This window comes from Myotis myotis, unplaced genomic scaffold, assembly GCF_014108235.1.
Source record: "Myotis myotis isolate mMyoMyo1 unplaced genomic scaffold, mMyoMyo1.p scaffold_m19_p_17, whole genome shotgun sequence".
NCBI lineage: Eukaryota > Metazoa > Chordata > Mammalia > Chiroptera > Vespertilionidae > Myotis > Myotis myotis.
The window spans coordinates 42,406,621-42,419,705 of NW_023416321.1; the positions used below are offsets into that span (position 1 = coordinate 42,406,621).

Here is a 13,085-nt window from a genome sequence, read left to right on the forward strand (position 1 = left end):
GAAAAGGATTCAACATTTAAAGCCAAAGTCAAGGCTGGAGATGTGTGTGTGTGTGTGTGTGTGTGTGTGTGTGTGTGTGTGTGTGTGTGTTGGTGCTGGTGGGGGTCACCACATGGAAATAACACTTGAACTCATTAAGAAGGTTGAGTTCTCAGAGGAGGGTTGTATGGTTAGGAAGCGGGAGGAGGAAATGAAGATACAAACAGTGTGTTTTTGTGTGTGTTGGGGTGGGGGGGAGGTGATTTTGCAGGCAAGCAAATACCTGCGTGAGATCTTGTTGGAGCCAGGAGAGCTAAATAGATCCATATTTTACTTTTGCCATATGCTGACTGTGGCAAGTCATGTCACTTCTCTCAGCAACTGTGATGTTCCCCTTCAGTTGAAAAAAAAAATCAGAAAAATAATTGTTTCTACCCATCATGAGGATGATGTGGGGATCAAGGAGATACTATCTTCGCCATCTAGATGTTGCTGTCTCTGCATGCAGTCTGTTTCCAGCCCATGCCAAACAGTATTCTTCCATGTGTATCAACCTTGACAACGACCTTGGAAAATAACCCATTGACCCTAAAAATATAAGTGAGCTATGTGGACTTTACTGAAGATTTTGTGGGGGAGACATAGAAGAGGATTGTATTACATGCCCCGGAATAAACTATGCAGTTTCCATCAGAAATGTCAGTTCTGCGAAGTCCATGTTCCTTCACACTGATGCTGGTTCTTCCCTTCCTTCATTTCCCCTGAGTTTTTTTTCTCACTCCTGCTGCTACTCAGCTGATCCTCTGTTAAGGGGAGTCCTTTAGCTCTGCCGTAGACCTGCATTCCTGTTCATCTGGTTATGCAACAAAGTCCTCAATTAAAGAAGACCACTCGCATCCATAGTAAGTTGGTAACCACCTGTTTTTCTCACATATGCCCTTTCGGGGGCCTCATCTTTATCCCACCATTTGCCCTGTAGTCTATAACTCACAGCCCACACCATCACTCCAGCCTTTCCTAACCTGAATGGGGTTCTGTGAATGAAGGTTTTCTCCATTCTTATTGCAAAAATCATGTTACTGACTCTAAAGCAGAGGGAATGTTATTATTAGTGTCAAAAGAAGTCAATGGATGTGATATTTTCAAGAGAAAGGAGGCCTCCGTTCTTGCTCCGGAGCGGTACCTGCCCAGGAGGCTCCCCGCCAGGATGCAGCCCACCTGCACGGCCCAGGAGTTTGTGGACAGCCACATCAAGCCTGGGAGGATGGTGCTGTTCATGAAGCCCACCTGCCCCTACTGCAGGCGGGCCGAGGAGCTCCCCTGCCAGTACCCCTTCAAAAGAGAGTCGTTGGTAATTGTGGATATCACTGTCACCAGGAACACAGAGAGGATTCAAGATTATTTCCAACAGCTCACAGGAGCCAGAACGGTACCTCGAATCTTTATCGGTAAAGAGTGTATAGGTGGATGCAGTGAACTACAAGAGATGGATAGAAGTGGGGAACTGATGGTGCGGCTAATAGAAATGGGAGCTCTAACGCCGTAATTACAGAGCAGACCCAGGCTGATGTCTCCCTTGAGAGCTGGATGGCATTGTGAATGGTGGCAGCACTTCTGGTGAATGGATCTGGGGCGACCTTTACCCAGCAACTCATTACTTAATCTTCTGAAATATCTAAACCAAAAAAATGGGAGAGTTCTCAGCAAAAACAGGCTTTTCTTCTTTCAACTCTTGAAAGTGGACCCACTTGCCACAAACCACAGGTCTGAGATGGTGGATGGACATCTCGGGTTCCTTCCGGATTGGCCCGTGGGTTTCAATAGACCGCGACAAGTTATAGCTCAGGATTCCCTTATGGACCCAAAAAAGTTCCTTCTCTTTGGCACGTGGTTCTCACTATCGTTCGTGTGCCAGGACTCCTACCTCTAAGCCAGTGTTTCCCAACCAGTTTATCCCAGGCTCCCTAGGATGAACTGATAGTTAATTTTATGCTACTGCCCAAAAATTATTTTGTGGAGTTTGAATTTGTAGTTTGTATTTTGAAGTCAGTAGGTATTTTGAATGTGCTTTTCCAAACTCCATGTGTCTCCCCCATCCTATCTTGAGAATCACTGCTCTGAACTTGTGTTCTTAAACTTGACAACTCACAGACGTCATAGGAAATGCCCAACAATTCTGGGAAGGGTCTGAGGGCCAATGTGAGAAGTGCCACATGAAACGTTAAGCACAGTGCGTCTTTACTTGGTCTACAGAGCTCAGAGGTACACGTGCAGATGCTGTGATCATGTGGCAACACTGTTTGGTGAGATGATCGCCCAGGTACTCCTGCACAAGTGTGTATGAATTTGTTTAGATGATGAACAAAAGTTAAATTTAAAACATTACCATAAAAATTTTGCAACCCCCCCCCAAGAATGTCTATGAAAGTAGCTCTAATTGAGAAACACTGTCTTAAATGATTTTATCACCTTTTATCCCACACTCTACGAAAACTTAAGAATCCCTTATTATGAAATTTGTTCTAGAATTACAAGATTAACAACATCCTTTTGCAATCTCTAGGGTGAAAGGTTAATATGTTTTGGTAATAAAAAAGCAGTTACAGATGACTGACTTTTTTTGTCCAATTCTATGTTCTCAAGTCCTTAAGGAATGATATTATTGTGAACACGTCAATTTGAAGCTTTATTCATGTTTGTCCCCTGCCATTATAAATAAAGGTACATGCTATTCACTGAGAAAAATAAAAAAAAAAAAAGAGAAAGGATATAGTGAAGAGCACTACGCATAAAACGAAAACAAAAGAGTAGCATGAACAGGGTACTGATTCATCAGGGAGGTGACCCTGGCACTCATGTCAGTCCATTGATGGGGGTGGAAGCCTTGCAGGTAAGGGATTAAGGAGTGAGCAGGTGTTAAAGAGGAAGAAAAAGTTTTCCTGATTTTCCTAAGAACAAATGTCTCCACCAGTGACTACATATGATGCATTCAGACGCCATGTAGATTTGGATGGTGCAGGAAATAAAAAGCAGGAGCAGGGCCAAATAGAGCACTAGGAGACACAGGTGATCAAGGTCATTCATCCGCGGGCTGCTTGAGAAGAAATGGCAATGAACTGTCTGGATAGCAGGATCATCCCTCGCCCCTCACAACTATCTAAGAGCTTATGGCACAGATGGAATTTCAAAAAGCAACAGGAAGGTCCACAGCCAGCAACAGAAATTTCTGGGTGAAAGTCACAGGATAGGTACAGTAGTGAATGACACTAATTCATATTTAAATTAAATTAAATATCTAAGTGAGAATATTAGATTTTGGAACTACAGGGGGTCCTGATTATTGTCTAATCTAACCCTAGCCATATAGAATCAGAAATTGAGGTCCTGGAATGATCACCTAATTGGTCTTAAAGGTAGAAACAGATCCCTTCCAATTCTATTCTCAAAAACCGAGAGAGCTAGTTCAGAAGTCTTTCAATTGCAATATATAACCTTCTTCGCCGCTGGCATTTATACACTGAAATTGCCCGGCAAAAAGTAGATAGAGGATTATCAAGAGAATTATTTAAATCGATTCTCCTTCAGTCTCAATGAGGAGATAGATTTATCCGTTTTACATGTGGGAGAACTGAGGCTTGGCAAGGCCCAGTGACTAGTCATACAGCCCTCGAGTGGCTGAGTGGGAACTAGACCAAACATCTTTGCCTCCAAGTCAGGTTTGTTTTTTCACTCACAGACAGCTGCTTCTGGCTTTGCAAGATCCTGTCAGACACTAATGCTCTCAGAATTACACACAGCCAGCATCCTTCTCCAAAACAACATGGAGAGGCTGGGTGGCTTGGGAACACTGTTCACAGGAGAAACCCTAGCAGCGAGGGGGCTGAGTAAACTGGATACTTCCCTGCCTGGCCTCGTACCTTTGGCTGGTTCCTGTGAGGCTTAGGGCTGCTGTCATTGCTTTTTTCTGTCTATTGGTTGTGTTTTGGTTACTTTGGTTGCTTACAGCTTCATTAGAACTAAGAAAAGCATGGCAATTACTTTTAATCACTATTATTGGGGTCTTAAAGAATATATTCTAAATATATTGCAGAGTGGGGTGAAAGAAGGTTTACAGTTATGAGTACTCGAAACACAGAGTTTGTTCTTCTATTATTACTTATTAATCATTGTATTATTTTCCATATGAACAACTGTAAACCTACTTTCCCCCCACCCTTTATATATATTCTTTACTGGACAGCTGAAATATGCATTGATAACGTAGCAACTATAAATGAACCTTGAGAGTTGGAATGCTGGGTTGAAGTCCTGACTTCACCATTTAAACAATGTGAATGTGGGCAAGCTACATCACTTTTCGAGCCTCAGTTTCTTCATCAGTAAAATGGGGTCATAACAATATCCAGCTCGTGCGTTCCTGTGACAGTTGAGTTTGTGAATTCCTGGCAGGTTTCTATTTGGAAGTGACAAGATAGTTTGGGAGAAGGGAGAGTGGGTGGGGCCATGTGACAGAAGAGCCTGAGGTTTGGAAACCAGGATTCTTCTCTAGAGAAGGCACCCACCAATGCCAGTGCCAGAGGGCTCTGGAGGCCAGGGCAGCATCTCCCATGTGGCCCTGTCACGTGTTTTATGTTGCTGTTTGGGGAGGCCTGTCAGCTGACCAGAGCTTGGCAATGGTCCACCCAGTCCTCCCATCCCACCCACTGCATGTAGCCAGTTTCCTGTTCAGATGGCTCAGAACTCTCGTCAGTCAACTCCTCAACCCCAGCCATGACACACACACCCACACACACAACAATTACAAGGAAGGTGGGGTATGGATAGCTGAAGTAGGGCGACCACTCACTCTACTTTGACTACGATTGAAGAAGTTTTTGTGGCTTTCAGTTTTATTTATTTTATTTTATTTTATTTTATTGTTTAAGGTATTACAAATAGTAGTACATATGTCTCTTTTTTTTCCCTTCACTCACCTCCCTCCGGCATCCCCTACCCCCCAGAGCTTGCCCTCATCCCCTCGCCCCCAGTTTCTTGTGTCTGTTGGTTGTGCTTATATGTGTGCATACAAGTCCTTCGGTTGATCTCTTATGCCCCCCAACCCTCCCCTACCTTCCCGATGTAGTTTGACAGTCTGTTCAATGCCTCTTTGCCTCTATTTTTGTTCCAGGAATTAGCTCAGATGGTAGAGCACTCGCTTGGCTTTCAGTTTTAAAATCAGAAGTGTCCTGGCCTAACCTAGAGAAGGTCATCACCCAACCTGAAAGGTTGTTGGGGGTATGATGGCAAAATCCTCACACCTGACCAAGATGAGCCTAGAAGGAAACAGCTTGGGACCTCCCACCAACTCAGGATGATGACAAGAATTCACACCTAATGTTGATCATACAGCTGCGATGCACAAAGCCAGCAGCATAATGAACATGCACTCATTCAACTGTGTAGTCATCAAACATTCATTGAGCACCTACTATGTGCTGGGAGGATTTTAAATGCTGGGGAACAAAACAGGCAGTCTCTGCTCTCAAGGAAATTCCATTTGTGTGTGTGTGTGTGTGTGTGTGTGTGTGTGTGGCGGGCAACAAACAGATAGCTAATGCCAATTAGTGATAAATGCTCTGGAGGAAAGGAAAGAAAACATTGGTGTCTAAATAGATTGATCAGGGCAAGTTTCTCTCAAGAGGTGATATTTTTTTATTTTTTAAATTATTATGTTAGCCTTACTTAAAAAAATTTTTTTAAGAGGTGATATTTATTTCTTTTTCTTTTTTTTAAAAAAAAATATTTTATTGATTGTTTACAGAGAGGAAGGGAGAGAGATAGAGAGTTAGAAACATCGATGAGAGAGAAACATCGATCAGCTGCCTCCTGCACACCTCCTACTGGGGATGTGCCCGCAACCCAGGTACATGCCCTTGACCGGAATCAAACCTGGGACCTTTTCAGTCCGCAGGCCGACGCTCTATCCACTGAGCCAAACCGGTTTCGGCAAAGAGGTGATATTTAAACAGTGAAGTGAAGGAGCAAACCATGAAAATATCAGCAGGGGACAGTGTCCTGGGCAGAGAAAACAAATGCAAAGGCTTTGGGAGGTGAGTGCGCCTGCATAGGAACAGCAATAACAACAACAAAAAGGCAGACCGCAGGGGTGAAGGGAGTGAGAGAAACGGTAGCAGGAATGAAGGGGCAGAGGTGACCAGGGCCAGCCGGGTAGAGCCTGGCAAACTAAAAAAAAGGATTTGGCGGTTTACACGCCAACTGTTATTATAAAAGCAGCTTTGTTCTTTATTGTGTGCTGAGTGTTGGCCCTATTATCTGCTCCTTTTCTATTCATCTTTGCTTCATTCTGTCAAATAAAATAATTTAGTGGGTGTCTGATCCCCATGGAACAAAAGGCTTACAAAGTCACTGTTGGAGACATTGGGGATAAAAAGCCGGTTCTCTCAGTTTCTGATTCAGTTGGAGGTGGACGGGTGGACCGCGCAGGGAAAGACTGCAGCGTGGGCTTTGGTTGCTGGAAAGCAAGGAGGTTTCCCTTTCCCAGAGCGGGAGGGGTCACTTCCGGTGCACCCCGGGGCATTCTGGGAGGAGCGAGACCCGGAAGCAAGGCGGGAAGTGCCGCCATGCTGGGACGGCCTGCCGCGATGGTGGACGTGCTGGTAAGTGTGCGTTTGCCTGTTTGTGAGACAGGAAGGCCTTGTCCTCACGTCTTTTTTAGTTCGAGATTCCAGAAAGTCACTGCGTGAGGCCCTGTGGGGAGGATGGAACTGGACGTGGAGCGGGGGTTTGGGTGCAGAGAGTCCCTGCGTGAGGCCCTGTGGGGAGGATGGAACTGGACGTGGAGCGGGGGTTTGGGTGCAGAGAGTCCCTGCGTGAGGCCCTGCCGGATGGAACTGGGTGTGGAGCGGGGGTTTGGGTGCAGAGCTCTTGACGTGACTGGGCCAGAAGGAAATCGTTGAAATTCCTAAGTTGCTAAATTCCATTTGAAGCTTTCCGATGCACATATAGGCATGTTATTGTGTGGCATATAGCTATACCTATACAATATATCCTGCTAACTTCATCTTGGGCACTCCAATCTGTGGGTATCAGTTGAATTATTTTTCAGAATATCGGAAAAAATTATGACTCTTTTACTCGAAAGGCACTACCTTTTGCAACCACGCTCTGAACAAAATATCTCATGGGTTGAGCCTTTGCACTGCGCCCTGCCTCGGTTTCCCCAGGAGAGCGCCGTGAGCCGTGGCTGCTGTGAGGAGAGGAGAACTTAGTTGCTCCTCCTGTGAAGGTCAGGCTACTGCGATCGAAGCAGAGCCCGTTTGGGTGCCTTACCAGGGGGATGTTTTTCTCCTTCATCACCGGAGAGGCTTTGTTTTTCCTCGTGGTCATCTTGGTGACCCTTGGAGTCAGGAGGGAGGAATGAAGCTGGTAAATTCCATCCTTAAGTCGGGTTCTTTCCATCTGCCCACGGCTGCTTCTGCTGCTGCTTCTGCTTCCCACGTAGGAAAATATGATCTATGAAGTCTTCAAGTGGAGGTGCCTGGGGACACTGGTATGTGCAACATGTGCCCAAATCGTTGCCACAGCCAGGAGGCAGCATTTAAGATTGCTCCCTGACAGCTGCTGTGTTAGCCCTGGAATGTTAATCCTTACCGAAAGCTTGGATGAAAGGCAGCAGCTTTTAGCAGCTGTGCTAATGGTCTCATCCATCAAATGACCCTCTCCTCTTCACCTTCCTGTTGGCAGTTATGTAGCCTTGCCTTTGATGAGAAGTGGATATGAGTTTTAAGGAGCAGCTTACTTTTATTTATTTATTGAAAAAATATGAGCCTTTTAAAAAAAAATTCCAAAAGTAATATACACATGGTAGAAAGATGCTAAGTGTAACCAGACATACTGAATGAACTGCCCCCTGGTGGTCAGTGTGCGCCTAAAAATTTAGCATAGAGGTAATCTCTGCCTAAATTCGGTTTAAATCCTTTTATACCTTCTCTTCCATGTTTCCATAAACACACACAATTTTTACAGACACATATATTTAAACACACAATTGAGATAGCAGCCTGTAAGCATGATTTTGTGTTGTGCCTTTAAAACTTAACAGATTATGAAAATGGTATTAACTCTTCTTCTACGTCATGGTTTTTAATAGTTACATAGTGTTTCATCCTATGAATGTACCATAATTTATTTAACCAGTTTTCTATTATTGGGCATTTAAGGTGCTCTAATATTTTGTCCTTTTAAATATGCTGAGAAACATTTGCATGTAAGTGTTTATGTATATATTTAATTATGAAATGTATAGAATAGACTTTGGGCAAAGGCTATGGATGTTTTAAGGTTTCCAATAGTGGTGTCACTATTATTGGAGACCTCACAGTAATGATATTGCATAGGAAAACAAAAAATACTTCATTAATGATAGTCAGATGTTGTAAATATGCAATAATCAATGCAAAATGACTGCAAGATAAAATGAGAAATTTAGCATAAGTTGCATAATTTAATGATGTTGATGAAGTGGTATTAGAAATCTGCTTGAGCCTGGCCAGTATGGCTCAGTGGTTGAGTGTTGACCTATTAACCAGGAGGTCACAGTTCCATTCTTGATCAGGGCACATGCCTGGGTTGTGGGCTTGATCCCCAGTAGAGGGCAATCGATCAATGATTCTCTCTCATCATTGATGTTTCTATCTCTCTCTCTCCTTTCCTCTCTGAAATCAATAAAAATATATTTAAAGAAAAATAAAAGGAAATCTGCTTGAATTTTTCAAAGCCACTGACTTATGTGGATGCAGCAGTATTGAACTAGTAGTTAATAATTAAAGAGCTAAAAGCAGACAAAGATGATGATGCAGTAAGTGTCTCAAGAGAATGAATTCAGGATCAAAGGATTAGGAAGACGCTTAAAAATATCCGTGAAGCCATTATGCATTTTTGCCACAAAGGACATTCTTTATGATTGCATTGCAAAAATTTAACATAAGGGATGTCATATTATATGAGATTGTGGGAACTATGTCCCTTTCCTCCAGCTCTAATATTGATTCATTCTTTGTTCTGAGAATTAGCAGAGAGTGGCAATTATAACCTAAGTCTTGTGAAATGTAACAGAAAGTAAACTTATTTCAGTAACTTTTGGCTTCATTTTTAAGATAAAATCCCAATGAGATCCCTCTCCCCCATTATTTACTATGCATTTTTGGACCTTATTTTAATTTAGATTCACTTTAAATGGTTGTTTTCTCAGATGACATGATTGTCTGTGTAGAAAACCCCAAAGAATTTATAAACAAACTCAAACTTACTGAGTTCAATAGGGTTTTTGTATATAAGACAAACATATTAAAAAAAAAACCAGTTGTATTTCTCTATGCTATATGCTAGCAATGGATATGTGGACACCAAAATTGGTAATAAAATATCATTTACAATCACTTAAAACAAAAAGAAAAAAAGAAAATTTTAGGTGTGAATCTAACAAAATTTAATAGGACTTACATGCTGAAAACTGTAAAACACAATGAAAGTAACCAATTGAAATGGAAATAAATGGAGAAGCATACTGTATTCATGATTGGAAAAATCAACATAGTAAATATCTTAATTCTCCCCAAGTTGATAGATTCAATATAATTCTATAAGAGATTATAACTCTGGCATTAAAGTTTAACATACAGTATTCTAATTAATATTTTCCCAAGCACTGTAATTGTAGCATTTCCCCATGACATATAACAAACTGCACACATTTGAAGTGTTTTGACATGTGTATACACTATGACACCATCATCTGAATCAAATTAATATATCCATCATACCCCAAAAGTTTCCTCTGCACCTTTGTAATGCCCCCTGCTGTTTTGTGCTTTCTATAAATCCTACCTCCTCATCTCTAGGCAAGCACTAATCAACTCTTGGTTACTATAGATTAGTTTTTATTTTCTAGAATCCTATCCTATATAATAAAAGGCTAATATGCAAATCGGCCGAACAGCGGAAAGACCGGTCACTATGACATGCACTGACACCAGGGGGCACCACTCAGCCAGAAGCTGAGCTCATGGCTGGCGAGCGCAGCAGTGGTGGCAGGAGCCTCTCCTGGCTTCTCAGGAGCACTAAGGATGTCTGATGAGCAGGCCTAAGCTGTCAATTTGACATCCCCCGAGAGTTCCTGGCCTGCGAGAGGGCACAGGCCGGGCTGAGGGACAGCCCCCCCCCCCCCCCCCGCTCTTCTGAGTACACGATTTTCGTGCACCGGGCCTCTAGTTTTATATAAATGGGATAAAAAAGTTAACACTTTTTTTTGTCTGGCTGCTTTCACTCAGCATAATTATTTTGAAATTCATCCATATTTTTTTTGTGTTAATAGTTTGTTTCTTTTTATTGCTGAGTAGTGCTCCATTGTATGGTGGCACCACATGCTATTTATTCATTCACTTGTTGATGGACATTTGGATTGTTTTCAGTTTGGGCTATTACAGATAAATATGCAGTGCATATTTGTGTACAAGTCTTTGTATGGACATATATTTTACTTTCTTTTGGGTAAATACCTAGGAATAGAGTGACTGGAACAAATGGACAATGCCTTAAGTTTTTAAGATGCTGTCAAACTGTTTGCCGAAGTAGCTTTGCCATTTCACATTATCACTAGCAGATACGAGAGGTCCGCTTTCACCACCTGTTGGCCAACACTTGGACTGTTAGCCATTGTAGTGGTGTGTGGTTTTATGTTTTAATTGTTGTTTTCCTAATGACTCGTGATGTTGAGCATTTTTCATGTACCTATTTGTCATCTGTACATTTTCTTTGGTGACATATTTAAATCTTTTGCCTCTTTAAAAATTGGGTGATTCTTTTCTTTCTTTAAATATTTTAGATTTCTGAAATATTCTGGATACACATCCTTTTTCCGAGATATAATTTGCAAATATCTTTTTTCAGTCTGTGGCTTGTCATTTCATTCTCTTCAACAGTGTTTTTCAGAGGCAGAAACTTAAAATTTTGATGCAGTCCAATTTATCAATTTTTTCTTTCATGGAGTGTGCTTTTGGTATTATATCTAAGAAATCTTCCCATAAGCCAAGGTCACAATGATTTACCTGCAGAAGTTTTTGTGATTATAGCTTTAATTTCCCTTTTAGTCCAAAATTTTGTTTAGGAGAGTATTCTGAAATTTTTGTTTTGTTTTGTTTTAAACTTTGTTATTCATTTTAGACATATTTGAGATTGTGGCCTGTACAATTTATAGTGTAAAAGATTGAGACTGATAGGGGTCGGGAGGTGGGAGAGTAGATGCTAGAAGGAGGAGGAGGGACAAGGGTGCATAATATACACATTTGGTCTAGATTGCATTTTTGTTCTATTGCCTCCTCTCTTTCTGGAGACCAAACTCACCAAATCTTTCTTGTTTTTTCCTTGATCTTTTAATAAGTCCTCTTTCTCTCTCTTTCTCAGTGACCCGCTCTTTTGTCTAGTCTATCAGAAAATCCTATGTGTATTACCTTCACAATGCATCTAGAATCCATCCACTTCTTATCATCTCCCAATGCTATTTCTCTGGTCTAAACCATTGTCATTTTTTAATCTTTTATTTAAATGTAGGTTCCTAACTGGTCCCCCAATTTCTCTGTTTCTCCATTATGTCTATTCTTAATACAGCAACCAGAGTGATTCTTTTAAAATGTGTGTTCATTTTCCTCCTTTACTCAAAACCCTCCAGCTTTCCTATCTCACTCTGAGTAAAGACAGAAGTTCTTAGGTGGTCCTTGGGCGCCCCAGTTCCTCTCTTATGTTATAACTAGAGGCCCAGTGCATGAAATTCATGTACAGGTACGATCCCTAGGCCTGGCCTGCAATCAGGGCCGATCTTCCCTGGCTGTGGCAGCCGGCCCTGCCCTCTGCCACTGCCAGTCACCCTCTGTTTGTGAGGTGACTGATGGGGCGATTGGGGCCCTGGTGCCCCCATGTCCACTGCCACCCACTCCTGGTTCCCCATTTCCCATTGGGCAATTGGAGCCTGCTGGCCAAGGGGAGAGACTGAGAGGTTGGCTGGCAGGCCCCAATTGGGTGGTCAGGGCCTGTGGGCTGGGGGGCAGCTCCTGCATTGAGTGACTGCCCCCTGGTGGTCAGTGTGCATCATAGCCCACTGGTCATTCCACCGTCCAGTTGATTTTTATATTACGCTCTTTATATATATATTTTCTGTCTTGGTCATTCTCCAGCCCTGTTGGCCTCCCCTCTGTCTCTTGTGATGTGTCAACCTGACCCTGCTTTAGGGCCTTTGCATTTTCTGTTTTTCCCTCTACCTTCATATACTCCCATAGCTTATTCTCTTGCTTCCCTCAGGTCTCTGCTCAAATGTCTTCTTATTAGAGAGGCTTTCTTGACCACTATGCAAAATACTAACTGCCATATGTTTTTATTTCCCACTAGAGGCCCGGTGCACAAAATTCATGCACTCGGAGGGTTCCCTCAGCCCAGCCTGTGCTCTCTGGCAGTCCAGGAGTCCTTGGGGAATATCCAATTGATGCCTTAGGCCTGCTCCCGGCTTTTGGCTGAGTGGTGCTCACTGACCACCAGGGGGCAGCTCCTGCATTGAGCGTCTGCCCCCTAGTGGTCAGTGTGCGTCATAGCAAATGGTTGTTCTGCCATTCAGTCGATTTGCATATTATACTTTTATTATATAGGATTAGCACTTACCATCTGACTTATTACATAGCTTCTTAGCTGTTCATTGCCTTTCTTTCCTTGTAGAATATAAGCACCCAGAGGACAGGAACTATGTTCACAGCAACACCCACAGAACTTAGAACAGTGCCTGGCACATAGTACATACTCAATAACTATTTGTGGAGTGGATAAATGAATGGGTTCTGTCTGAAGGGGCAGTCTCAGGGTGTCTTTTCCTTAGTAATTTTTAATAATCAAGAGATTTAATGAGATCAAGATCAGCAAAAGATAATTATATGGTGGGAGTGGTGGGAAAGGTGATGCTGGGTGGTGATGGAGGTACAGAACATTGAATGCTCTGCAAAGCATTAAAAATAATAGCTAGGTGAGAACTGTAAGAGCAAATAATTTTGGAAATAAAAATGACAATG

The 13,085-nt window shown here is 42.4% G+C and overlaps 1 protein-coding gene across 1 annotated transcript; it reads left to right on the forward strand.

Moving 5' to 3' along the window:
- The first annotated feature begins 1,147 nt into the window (after positions 1-1,147).
- Positions 1,148-2,724, forward strand: LOC118672287 (glutaredoxin-1-like). Its single transcript, XM_036341888.1, has one exon. It carries the CDS (start codon positions 1,187-1,189, stop codon positions 1,523-1,525), a length of 339 nt encoding a protein of 112 aa, XP_036197781.1. The 5' UTR covers positions 1,148-1,186; the 3' UTR covers positions 1,526-2,724.
- The last annotated feature ends 10,361 nt before the right edge of the window (positions 2,725-13,085 follow it).

Excerpts from the sequence above, each read along its gene's own strand:
- LOC118672287 (XM_036341888.1), top strand. The coding sequence starts at position 1,187 with ATGCAGCCCACCTGCACGGCCCAGGAGTTTGTGGACAGCCACATCAAG.